Source organism: Panicum virgatum, chromosome 2N (genome assembly GCF_016808335.1).
Source record: "Panicum virgatum strain AP13 chromosome 2N, P.virgatum_v5, whole genome shotgun sequence".
NCBI classification, from domain to species: Eukaryota; Viridiplantae; Streptophyta; class Magnoliopsida; order Poales; family Poaceae; genus Panicum; species Panicum virgatum.
In genome coordinates, this window is record NC_053146.1 from 15,954,099 (window position 1) to 15,967,195 (window position 13,097).

Here is a 13,097-nt window from a genome sequence, read left to right on the forward strand (position 1 = left end):
GATCCGGTTTGAAAGGGGTTTTATCCGTTCGTATCCGATTCCAGATATTCAATATTCATAACTGATCCGTGGATACTAAAAGTTACATTTTTATGATGACGATATCCATTACAATTTTATCCGAAAAAACAAACACTATCCATATTCGCCTCCATATTCGAATAAAAATATAAAAACAAATATGATATTAGTAATATCCGTCCGTATTCGATCCGTAGACTACAAATACACTTTTTCTCACTTTTCACAACTTACAAAGGTTTCAGCTGTTTAAAGCTTGGGGCTACACAAGTAATAATTCGTAGTAAAATCATTCCACATGGTAAAAAAGTTTTAAAAAATGAAAGCACACAAAAGAGACAAGTCCGAAACACATTGTTTCCTTCAAAAATAATTTGACTATACAAGTTATTCACATTGTTATGCAGAACCAAATCTGACAAAATTTGGATAAAAGAATGATTTTCAAGGAATTCCTAGCTGCTACCTTGAGAAAAATGATGCTTTCAGTCTATGAATACTGCACACATACATTTTGGGAGGGCAGAACGAAAAAACCTATTCCCAACCCAGCCAATTGAAACTTGAGAACAGCAAACCAACCTATCTAGACAAAAAATAATTACATAGCACAACAGGGGTGAAGGAAACCCTAGGTTGAATTTACATCATATGATGGAAGAATGCAGAGGTATATGCCCATGCAGCAACGTACTGTGAGGAAAAAGAAGTGTCTCTGGCCCTTTGAGGGCTCAGCTCTTCAAGAATTGGAAGGCATGCATTGAAGTAAGTTCTTGTGGCGAGGTGACATTCTGAAATTCTTTGGCATCCATAGAATCTGCTATCTCTTCAAGTGATATGGGCATGCTGCAATGAGTAAAGGTCAAAAGTTAAGCATATCCTCAGAATTTCACAAGCAGCACATTATTTTTTACACACACCTAATTTCGTCATCCAGTAAAAAGGTGTTCTCCAGATTGTCCTGGTTTGATTCCTTGGTTATCAGTGTTCGCATCTCCTCAAGGACCTACAGTCAAGAAGAGAATCAATCAGTTCCCCTACTAATTGGCTGCTCTATGTTCTATGGAGGAGGAAAATGCAAATTCAAAGTGCAGGACCAGGAAACAGGCGAAATGGTGAAATGTTGAAGGTATCAATTAGTTTCAAAACTGAAGTGGCATTCCGTAATACATGAGCTGTTGAATCCAGCTAAATTTTCCATTTTGCAGAATTGTGCTAATGCCATTCCATGTGCATCCGGGTTAAAATGAAACTGAATATGACTATATCTTTGAGCATTAAAAAAGATAGATTCTCTTATTACCTCTTCTGACACGCTCTCTGTGTTATATTTGTCATCCCAGTACTGAGTGCATATTTTGTAGAGCTGCTGTACACTTAGTACCTGCATGATACCGGAATAGTATTTTTTTTTATAAATACCGGAATAGAGTTGGTTAGTTATTGTGTGCATGTGCGAGGGAGGGAACACTTACTGGGCAGAGATCATTGACTATCTCATCATATGAAATCCTGAACTTTTTGAATATGACCTAGACAACATAAACATCTCATCAGTATTGAAAATTCATATTGCAAATCCTTTAAGGAGCCATAAAATACAAGCATCAATTGCCATAAATGCCTCCATTAAATTTACCAAGCAGGAAAGATCAGTTAGGATCATCCTCAAACTAAATGAGTATTTTACACGAAACGTCAAACTTACAATCTATCCTAAGAACATCCAACTAATACGCCAGGGGTGATGCGCTGCTACTAACTGCGACACACGAGTGCCTACTAGGGGTGGTAAAGGGCCTCAAAATTTAGACTAGATAATCTACGGGACGGGTTCAAAAAGGGTCCGGCTCTTATCATATACAATTTTGAGCTAAAAATACATAAGGGACAAGTTGGATTGTGAAGAGATTACTAGGATCATGATCAATTACCACCCTAGTGCCTACTGACATGGCCCTAAAAAGCAACCAGAACAGGACATTGGTGACTTTCATAGTTTCATTTTCTCCAATGCAACAAAAAAATATATTTCCATTCTAGGAAGCTATCTTCTCCTTAATACAAAGATACGCTGCTCTCCTGCGTGTTCGAGAAAAAAAATTCTAGGAAGCTATCATGCTCATTTCCCTCTATTCAGGTATCATGTAAAAAGCGACATCTTAGACAATCTGGAAACAATACTACTACAACAACAACATAGCGTTTTTTCCCAAGCAAGTTGGGATAGGCTAGAGATGAAACCCAAAAGAAACAAAGGTCACAGTTAAAGGAGGGTAGGCCCGGGTAAAGGAGGAGGGTTGCTTTAGGTTTGGCGAACCAGCATAAAATATAGCCACTCTAATGGATTTGAAACCCATAAGAAACAATTTGGAAACAATAGAACTACATTAATATCCATGATATATTTAGAAACTATATTAAATTCCATGATATATTTTACACTAACAATGAACAAGTTAAATATTATAGCTTCCTTATAACTACATACCCACCCGGAAAACAATAACACATTTGACAGCCAAAATGATCTAATTGCAAGTCAATTGGGCTGTTGGGGAATACTTGTTTAACTTCTGTACTTCAGTTCTCACACTAGCTAACCATGTTATAGACACCTTGATGACAATCTATAAGCATAGGTGTGAACAAATTGCTCAGGTATCACTTACCAAGAAACCAACAGCTTGCCTGATATGTCTGAGTTCATCCAATGCAGATCCTGCATACTGTTAGCATTTAATAGTTAGGTATGAGCAAAAGAAACAAAATGCATACTTAGTGCTGATAGTTGCACTTCAACATTCAGCCACAAAAAATACAAAAATATGATAGTCCGGAGCAACATTAGAGGGAAAATGGAGGGGTTTTACATGATGAGCATATAGTGAGATGCTAGAGCGTAATGGACAATTTTGCTCCATGTTACAAGAGAGCCCCTCTATAACATAAAATTCTGCAAACAGAGATGCATCTGTTGGGTGACATAGGAATCCAATCCAGAACTCATCGGGGGGGGGGGGGGGGGGGGGGTTCTCCCCAGCTGTATAGCTTTCAAACAAAAAATCATTAACTTTTAGCATTACAGCTTTACTGGACTAATGCCAACTAGAAAAAAAGGGTTCCAACAATGTTCATCCATGGAAAATGGTAAAAAAAGAAGTCATGTTTAGATATATGGTGCAACTGCATGTCTAAGATTACCTCTGGCTTGACTTCTCCACACCATGCCTCTAGTTGAGCCAATCCTTGTTTCACATACTCTCCATTACTGAAAGAGCAGCACTCATGACGTACAAGAAGGCTGCAGAACAGTTTAGTGACATAGTAAGCAATTTATGCATTGGAGATGGCAAAGCACTAGATAACTGGAATCAGAAGATAATTTACCTATTGAAAAGTTGTGAATTGATAAATGAGAAAACCTGGGTAAATATCTTCCGGATAAAAATAGATGGGACCTAGAAGTTCAGCAGAATGTTTAGAACAATACCCATTAGTTATGGGGAAGGTATGTCAAATAAATTAAAACTTACACAATTGTCTTGCAAAATTTTCAAGAGTTCATTCAAATTATCGACCATTGCCTGCCAATAACTAGCTTGATTTGAAAATGAACGTCCCCTTGGCAAACTTGACGATCCAAAAGAACGCCCTCTCACCATACTAGCTTTAACAGTTCTTGGGACCTGTGATCACAACATGATCCAAAAATCAAAACCAATGAAAACACTAAAAACATTGCGAGTGCATGCAAATGAAGGCACTGAAACAGAAAGATAACTGGGAGCAGTAAATGTCAACCAAGTCATAAAAAATGAAAAATGTGGATTTTTTGAAACAAAGGTGTACACTATAAAAGAACATTCTTATACGTACATATCCATAGTAACCTAAAGAGTGTGTGTGAAATCAACTGACATGAGGTTAGCAAAAATGAAGATCACATGGTATGATACCTGAATAGCATATGACAGCAAAGAAGAAAGGTCTTTCTTCAAATTGTCACAGATCATTCCATATAAGCCTTCCACAAATGCTGAAAGTTGCTGCTTAAAAAGAAAAGCAGGATACTTGGCCTCGATTTGGCGCACAAGGTCCATATCAACAGTGATGTTTGAGGAGCGGAATACCTGAAAAAAATGACAACAGCAGATGTGGTCATCAAGTACTGATAATGTAAAAGAGAACAACTAAACTATGCCATGTCAAATTCAGGACAATCTTGTCCTACAGATGCAATTCGATGAAAACTCTTTATTTTGACCCAAGTGTACTAAAAGAAAATACAATGCAGAATCTTGTCAAGAGGACAGATGTGTGAATCCACTAAAAGAGTAACCGACGAAACATACCATCCTCCCAAGAAATGATGACTGAGTCTGTGGTCTCTTCAGTGGACTAGTTCCTGTTGTGCCAGCAGCTTTTAGGCTCTTTTGAAGCATGATCAATAAAGTCGACGAATTTGATAACCAGTATGCAAGATCCTCATTGCTATCATGTTTCTGAAATGCACACAATGTCAATTATTTAAGAGCTAAATCAACAGAGGGATACCAGGAACAAATGTCTGTGGAACATGGGATCCATGTAAAAAAAACATAGAGAATCAACAAAAAGCAGAAAATACCTGCATTGCAGAACCAAAAATTTGAATAAGACGATCAAAAACACTTGTTTTTTCTGTTTCAAAGATCTTCCAATGCACAAGACACTTATATATGGTTATTGCAGCAACTGGCTTTCCTTCACTAAAGCCAATATTTTCACTAACACAGTTTATAAGTGCATCAACACTCTCCTGCAAGAAGCATATTGTTAAAGTGAAGTTTCATATGTTATATTGTCCTATAACTTCATTAATGACTTAAAATACACACAGATATAAATATTTTAACATACATGCTGCCTTTCAAAAAAGGATGCCCTAGGCTGTGCAAAGCTCCCATATTCCTTGGGAGCTGGAGGGGTGCCATGAGGTGTCTGCAGACAATGAGTGAATTAGATTCAAACATAGAAAAAACTAGTAATTGTCAATTTAATATATTGTATAAGATAATTGCTTCTGACCGTTTGTTCACTACGTGGACTGCCATTAGTCAAATTCTGCAAAGATAGAAAGACAGAAATAAAAATGTGTAGATTAAAATTTTAACAAGTAAAATGTGCAAAGAAGCAATATAGAAAACAGTGAAGGAAACACCAGTGGACCAATATTTGTACTAAAATGCTATGACATGAAGAATGGAGAGATGACATACAGATTTTGGAGATGAATTCTCGGGTATTGTTCTAACAGGAGTACGCAACAGTGCCTGCTGCCGAAGTAATTGATTTTCTGCTTCCATAGTGGTTACCTTTTCTTGAAAACTACCCATCAAGCAGAAGAAACATTTTTCAGAAGGTAATCAGCAAAAGAACAGATGTACATGATGCACCCAACACCAAAACAGATTACATATGTAAACAATGCTGACCTTAGCATTGTGTTAGTCAGTTCATTTATCTTTGACTTGGCATCTGCAGCTTTTTTCATCCACTCTTCCCTAGCTTTCTTCATTTCTTCAAACTTTTGTTCTGTTTCATCAATTTTGGTCTCAAGAGAGCCCACTAAAGCCTAAAAGTATAGAAGAAATACAAAGGATCATGTCAGCATCTTCTGTTGTAATACAAAGGAAAAATAGGAGAGACATAAATGAAAGAAAAAGAAGAAAAATGAGTTGATAGAGCCAGATGATATCACAAGTCTCATTGAAAGAACTAAGATGGGTTAGGCTAGGCAGCACTTCCAATCAGATGTTAGCTTTCCTAAAAGCATTTCTACTAGCAAAAGATGAGTACCACCATGATCATTTGTTAGAATTTAACAGATAAGTTTGGCAAGCTTTTCAAAGGTCATCTTATGAGTTAAGATAGTTAAAGAATGTAGTTAGTTTGGTGTACAAATCATGCTGAAGCACCAAAAATATAGTAGGATAATAAATGTTTATTCATAGAAAAGCACCTGAAGATGGTTATAATGGATTAAAAATCAAAAATATGTTTCTCCGGTAAAAAAAAGGGTCAGTTGGATCCATGCCACTCCAATTTCTTGAAATTGGATCTCATGTTGAAAATCATGCCATTGAGTGGCATGATTTTCAACATGACACCCAATTTCACGGAGTTGTGGTGGCATGAATCGAATTTTCCCTAAAAGTTGAAAATCCAAAATATGTTAACAATTCAAAGTTGAGCTTAAACAATGCTTATGTTCCAATTTCCAGACCACTGAAGTTACTAGGCTAACTCATATAAACAATATTGAAGCACATTACCACAACTTGTAGCAACATGGTTTTGTTCAAACAATATGGTTCCATATGGTTCAAACCCCAATCAATACGTGTAAAACTAAATTATCCCCATATCAGGATTAAAGTTTCCTGCCCTGGTCATGGTAGAAGCATGATTTGAGTATACGGAGGATCAAATGCTTGGGGGCATAGCTCATTAGCATTTGCTCATAGTTTGAATATTGTGCTCTGTAAAGTGTACTTCAATTCCCATCGCATAATGCAATGCAATATAGAGATTACAGCCTCGAAACATCCCTTAATATAACTATGAACTACCATGATGCATTTCGCTAATCCTGAGGGTTTTGATAATTTTACCACAATAGTTGATAGACAGACTAATGCAACAACTGTAATTCAGTGGACATCAAAATCATTTATCATACTTAATGACGGGAATTATTTCTCTATTCCTCCAACCCTAGATGGGTGGGTATATATAGATCCAACACATGGGCCTCTAGATGGGCCTCTATACACATGGGCTCAATATACTCCAACACCCCCCCGCAGTCTGAACTACCGGCGCAGCGGTGTTCAAGACTGGATAACAAGAAAGCTAACACCCCCCCCGCAGTCTGAACAACCGAGCAGCGGTGTTCAAGACTGGACAAGATGAGAGTACAAGTAGAGCACAAAAAGGACTAATACCCCCCCCCCCCCGCAGCCACAACTAGCCACCGGCTACATTGAGGCTGGATCGAAACTCCGAGAAGGTCGACGAGGGCAGCCCCTTCGTGAAGATGTCAGCAAACTGGGAGGTAGTCGGGACATGGAGTACCCGAACATCGCCGATGGCGACTCTGTCGCGCACGAAGTGTAGGTCGATCTCCACGTGCTTCGTCCGCTGATGCTGGATGGGGTTGGTGGAGAGATACACGGCGCTGACGTTGTCGCAGTAGACGAGCGTGCTCTTGGCGAGCGGGCTGTGGAGCTCCGCCAAGAGCTGTCGCAGCCAGGACGCCTCCGCCACGCCGTTAGCGACAGCCCGGTACTCCGCCTCGGCACTGGAGCGGGAGACAACCGGCTGCCGCTTGGACGACCAGGAGACCAGGTTGCCGCCCAGGAAGACGGCGTAGCCAGAGGTGGAGCGACGAGTGTCCGAGCAGCCAGCCCAGTCAGCGTCGGTGTAGACCACCAGCTCAGCAGAGGACGATCGGTGAAGTACCAGGCCGAGGTCCACAGTGCCACGGACGTACCGGAGGAGACGTTTCAGCGCAGCAAGGTGTGACTCCCGGGGATCATGCATGTGGAGACAGACCTGCTGAACAGCGTAGGTGAGGTCCGGCCTGGTGAAGGTGAGATACTGCAAAGCGCCGGCCAGACTCCGGTAGGCTGTAGGGTCAGCCACTGGATCACCCAGATCAGCAGACAACTTCGCCTGAGTGTCGACTGGAGTGGAGCAGGGCTTGCAATCAGTCATCCCAGCCCGCTCCAGAATATCGAGGGCGTACTGCCGCTGGTGCAGAAGGAGACCAAACTGGCATGGCTCAACAGTGACGCCCAAGAAGTGGTGTAGCTGACCAAGATCCTTCATAGCGAACTCCTGCTGTAGAGAGGAGATGACACTCTGAAGCAACTGCTGACTGGAAGCTGTGAGCACAATGTCATCGACATATAGCAGCAGATATGTCGTCTCATCCCCACGGTGGTAGATGAAGAGAGACGTGTCAGACTTAGCCTCGGTGAACCCCAGTGTCAGCAAGAACGTGGCGAACCGAGAGTACCAAGCCCGTGGAGCCTGCTTCAGTCCATAGAGAGACTTGTTGAGCCGGCAGACCATATCCGGACGACTCGAGTCCACAAATCCCGCAGGCTGAGAGCAGTAAACGGTCTCTGACAAGGTGCCGTGAAGAAATGCATTCTTCACGTCCAGCTGGTGCACAGGCCAAGTGCGCGAGAGCGCAAGTGAGAGGACCGTGCGCACCGTAGCGGGCTTCACGACCGGGCTGAAAGTCTCATCATAATCCACACCAGGCCGCTGAGTGAACCCCCGGAGAACCCAGCGAGCCTTGTAGCACTCCAGTGTGCCGTCAGCCCGACGCTTATGCGTCCAGATCCACTTGCCAGTCACCACATTGCAACCAGACGGACGCGGCACGAGGTCCCACGTCTGGTTGGCAAGAAGAGCCTCGTACTCCTCTTCCATCGCGCGACGCCAGTGAGGATCTGCCAAGGCGTCGCGGACAGAGGAGGGTACCGGAGAGACCCGCGGCTCTCCCTCGGTGGCGGAGAGAGTCGCGGCCTGGGACGCCATCCGCCGAGTCACCATGGGATGGATATGTCGAGGATCCCGATGGATGACCGGCGGGTGGTACACCTCTGGCTCTGCTCGAGAGGGAGCCGGAGGAGGCGGCGGCGGCGACGGCTCCGGTGTCGGCGTCGCAGGAGCCTCCGGAGCAGGAGGCGGCGCCGGTGTTGACGCGGAACGACGCCGGTACACCTGCACCGGCTCAGCGTACCGCTGCGGTGCCGGGTTCGGCGTCGGACGACGCCGGTACACCTGCACCGGCTGAGCGTACCGCTCAGGTGCAGGGGAAGGCACCGGGTCCGTGCGCGGCACGACCGGAGGTCCGGAGGCCGCGCGTGGCGCGACCGCGGGCGCCTGGGCCGCACTCGGCGCAGCAGGGATCACCGGGAGTGGTGCCGGTGCGCCGGGAAAACCTGCAGGAAAAGGACAGACAGGTAACGGTGGCTGGACCACCGGGTCAGTCGGAAACAGGGACGCCAGCTCGGGATCAGGAGAAGGTGTGGAAGAAGTGGAGTAGGGAAAATCCGACTCGTCGAAGACGACGTGTCGGGAGATCAGAATGCGGCGAGAGGTGAGGTCAAAGCATCGGTACCCCTTGTGGTCAGGGGAGTACCCAAGGAACACACGAGTCGAGCGGGGCGCCAGCTTGTGAGAAGCGGTGGCGGAGGTGTTAGGGTAACACGCACACCCGAAGACCCGAAGGTGGTCGTAGCGAGGAGGGGTACCGAAAAGAGCGTGGTGTGGTGTGGGAGCAGGAGAAGCAGTGGACGGAAGGCGGTTGAGCAGGTAGGTGGCGGTATGGAGGCTCTCAGCCCAGAAGCGCGGGGGAAGAGAAGCCTGGATCAGAAGGGTGCGCACGACGTCATTCGTCGTGCGAATCATCCGCTCAGCCTTGCCGTTCTGAGGAGAGGTATACGGACAAGACATACGCAGCTGAACACCCCGAGACAGGAAGAAAGACCGGGAGGTGGAGTTATCGAACTCCCGCCCGTTGTCACACTGGACGGCCTTAACGGTGAGGCCGAACTGAGTGGACACCCAGGCAAAGAAGTGGAGGAGGGTGGGGAAGGTCTCAGACTTAGCGCGCAAAGGGAAAGTCCAAGAGTAATGAGAGAAATCATCAACAATGACCAGATAATATCTATAGCCAGACATGCTGAGTACAGGAGATGTCCACAGGTCACAGTGAATGAGATCAAATGCATGCACAGCATGCGAAGAAGAAACAGAAAACGGAAGTCTAACATGACGACTTAACTGGCACGCATGACAGAGGTGCTCAGCAGGGGCCCTAGTACATGGAACATCGGTACTACGGCGGAGCTGAGCCAAAACGTCGCGGCCGGGGTGACCAAGCCGGCGGTGCCAGGTGGTGGAAGAAGGCGTCACGGCAAAAGCAGAAGACGAAGAAGCCGAAGGCGAGGCAGCGGAAGCAGGAAGCCGAAGAGTGTAAAGGGGCCCCGGGCTGTCACATCGGAGAAGTGGACGCCGGGAAGCCGAATCCTTCACAGTAAGACCAGAAGAGTCAAATTCGATAGAACAAGAGTTGTCAGCAGTAAACTGGCGAATAGAAAGAAGGTTGTGAACCATTTGAGGAGCAACAAGAACATGAGGAAGACGAGGAGCAGAACCCACGGCGGTGACAGGAAGGCAAGACCCATCACCAACCATGATAGAAGAAGGACAAGAAGGGTGTGGTGGTCGGACAGAAGAGAGGATACCAGCATCGGGAGTGGTGTGGAACGAGGCGCCCGAGTCGGCGATCCACTCGGTGCTGGTCGGCGGCGTCAGTCCCATGGTGCTGAAGGACTGCGCCAGAGCGGCCTGGTCCCACCCCCCAGGCCAGGTCGGCTGCTGGCTGGGCTGAGCAGGCGGGGTCCAGGAAGGCGCGAAGAGTGGAGCAGCGCCAGTGAACATGGCCGCCGGCTGGAGCTGAGGACGAGGCCCCCCTCCCGGACCCTGGAACGGCCACATCGAGATGCGCCCTGACCATGGGTTGCTGAAGGATGGCCAGGGCGTACCTCCTGCGGCAGGGGCGGGAGCGGGAGCCGGAGCCGGTGTCGGCGCGCCGCCCCGACGGCCCCCACCGGTACCGGTGTTCCCAGAAGCAAGGCCACCAGTGCCACCACCACCACCCCGTCGCCGGCGACGTCCACGGCCCCCCCCCCTCCTCCGGTCTGCCCAGCGGGAGTAGGAACAGTGGAGGAGGGCGGTGGAGTAGCAACGAGCGCGGCGGGGGTAGGCGAGGACGATCCGGGCGCGAGACCCCTGGTGATCTCCTCGAGGGCGAGGTCGTCCCGGACCTGCAGGAAGGTGGGAAAGGGCCTCTGGCGGGCGATCCAGCCCTTCAGGTGGTCGTAGGTGCTGCTCAGTCCCCGTAGGACATTGAGCACCAAGACCCGATCGGACACTAGATCCCCGAGATCGTGAAGAGCATCGGCCATGCTCTTCATCCGCCGGCAGTACTCACCGACGGAGAGGTCCCCCTGCACGAAGGTGCGGAAGGTGGCGTCGAGCTGAAGGGCGCGGTACTCGGCGTTGCCGAGGAACTGCCCCTCGAGCGCCACCCAGGCCTGCCGCGCAGTGCCGCCGTGTGTCCTGACGAGGTCCTGAAGATCCAGGGAGATGGTCCCGAAGATCCAGGAGAGGGCGACGCTGTCGAGGCGCAGCCACGTCATGTCCCGCGCCTCGATCGGCGAGTCGACGAGGACGTGGTCGTCGAGGGCGTAGCGGCGGAGGGTGAGGAGGACCTGGTCCCGCCAGCGACCGTAGGAGGAGGACGCGGGGTCGAGGAGGACGGAGACCAGAGCCCTGATGTTCTGGACGCCGGCCGCCTGGAGGTGGAGCTGGGCGACCATGGGGTCAGTCGGGTCGTACCGAGCTCCAGCGCCAGCGATTGGGGCCTGGCGTGAGGAAGAGGCGCCGGGCTCGGGGTCGACAGGTCGGCCGGAAGAGACGCGGAGGAAGCGCTCCGCCTCGGCGACCCGGAGAGCGAGGGTGTCGGCCGTGGCGCGCTCACGCTCCCAGGCGAGGGAAGCTGCGCGGACCCGCTCCTGAGCCGCCGAAGCCTCCGACTTGGCGGCGAGGAGGGCCGCGGCGAGTGCGGCGTCGGCCGGCTGCCCGCGGATGGCGATGGCGGAGAGCGGCGCATCCGCGGGCGGCATCCCGAGCCCGGTCCACACAGTGTCGGACGCGGCGTCGACGACGGGCTGCTTGCCTGCGGCGATGGCGGCGCGGTGGGCAGCAGCAACGGCGGGATCGGCGGCCGCGTCCTCAGGAGCAGCCCCCGCGGCGTGTAGTAGCTGGGCTGCGGCCTGCAGGACCGCCGGATCGGCGCCCGCGGCCTGCAGCAGTTGTGCTGCGGCCCGTAGGGCAGCCAGATCGGCACCTGCGGCAGCCATGGCGGCCACCATGGGCAGCTCCTCCACGGGAGGCGGCTCCTGGGCCTGCTGCAGAGGACCCACGCCGGGGCCCGCGGCTGGAGCAAGGGGGTGCGCTGCCCCGACGGCCCCTGCAGCGGCGTGTTCGGCCGCGTCCGGGCCGGATCCCGCAGGGGCGGCGGCGGCCGCACCCAGACCGGCGGTTAGGACCACCGCAGGGGCGACGCCGGCCGCACCCTGGGCGGATCCCGTAGGTCCTGCCGCGCCCGCGCCCGGCCCTGGAAGGGCGGCGGCGGAACGGGACCATGGGCCAGAGGCGGCGGCGGCTGCAGGAAAGCCAGGCGGGGCGCCGAGATCCGCGCGAGTGGGAGCAGAGGGGGAGGGAGGGAGGGGAGGGAAGGAGGAGGGGGGAAAGAGGGGAGCCGGCGGCCGGCCGGCCATGGCCGGCGGCGGCGGGTACAGGGGAGTCGGCGGCTGGCACAGGGGAAAACAGAGGAGGCTGGAAACAGAGGAGGAACCCTAACCTAGGCTAGTGATACCATAATGACGGGAATTATTTCTCTATTCCTCCAACCCTAGATGGGTGGGTATATATAGATCCAACACATGGGCCTCTAGATGGGCCTCTATACACATGGGCTCAATATACTCCAACAATACTTATGGACTTACCTTTAGATTCTCATTTTCAGTAGTGAGTTTATCAACAAGAGTTGTATCAACTTTGACCTCTGGTACTAAGGCAGCTTTCTCCAGTGCTTCTTTCGCGATTTCTTGTTCCCTTTTCAACAGATCTTTTGTCTCCTTGGATTGTAATTGTAGTTCCTGCAATTGTTGTTGCAACTTCCTATTTTCTTGTGTCTTAGCTTCTTCCATGTCAGTCTGCAAGCAAGCAAAATGCAGATCAGGTACTTGCAACAGCGTTAGATGAAGCAAACTAATATGAATGACCATAATAACACAGGTTGTACCAACAGTAATAATCCATGTTACAGAGCTACACATCTTATTTATGAATAAAGTTCGCAACAAAGTGTATTGTTTGCATATTCAGTAAACATTGCTTGTTCACTTCCTAATTCATAGCAAAAATAAAATAATCCAGAA

General features: G+C 49.0%; 1 protein-coding gene across 2 annotated transcripts in view; it reads right to left on the reverse strand.

The window, feature by feature from the left end:
* Positions 1 to 358: 358 nt before the first annotated feature.
* LOC120659857 (myosin-6-like) overlaps positions 359 to 13,097 on the reverse strand; it is a 36,658-nt gene continuing 23,919 nt past the window's right edge. For both annotated transcript variants that reach the window (XM_039938114.1, XM_039938113.1), the window contains 16 exons: positions 12,663 to 12,872; positions 5,499 to 5,638; positions 5,283 to 5,391; positions 5,092 to 5,127; positions 4,924 to 5,004; positions 4,652 to 4,822; positions 4,377 to 4,526; positions 3,981 to 4,154; positions 3,558 to 3,710; positions 3,412 to 3,482; positions 3,226 to 3,325; positions 2,694 to 2,750; positions 1,497 to 1,553; positions 1,325 to 1,405; positions 942 to 1,027; positions 359 to 867 (listed from right to left, as the gene is read on the reverse strand). In XM_039938114.1, coding sequence (XP_039794048.1) covers positions 753 to 867; positions 942 to 1,027; positions 1,325 to 1,405; positions 1,497 to 1,553; positions 2,694 to 2,750; positions 3,226 to 3,325; positions 3,412 to 3,482; positions 3,558 to 3,710; positions 3,981 to 4,154; positions 4,377 to 4,526; positions 4,652 to 4,822; positions 4,924 to 5,004; positions 5,092 to 5,127; positions 5,283 to 5,391; positions 5,499 to 5,638; positions 12,663 to 12,872 — 1,791 coding nt within the window. In that variant the 3' untranslated portion in view covers positions 359 to 752. The remainder of the gene's footprint in view (positions 868 to 941; positions 1,028 to 1,324; positions 1,406 to 1,496; positions 1,554 to 2,693; positions 2,751 to 3,225; positions 3,326 to 3,411; positions 3,483 to 3,557; positions 3,711 to 3,980; positions 4,155 to 4,376; positions 4,527 to 4,651; positions 4,823 to 4,923; positions 5,005 to 5,091; positions 5,128 to 5,282; positions 5,392 to 5,498; positions 5,639 to 12,662; positions 12,873 to 13,097) is intronic.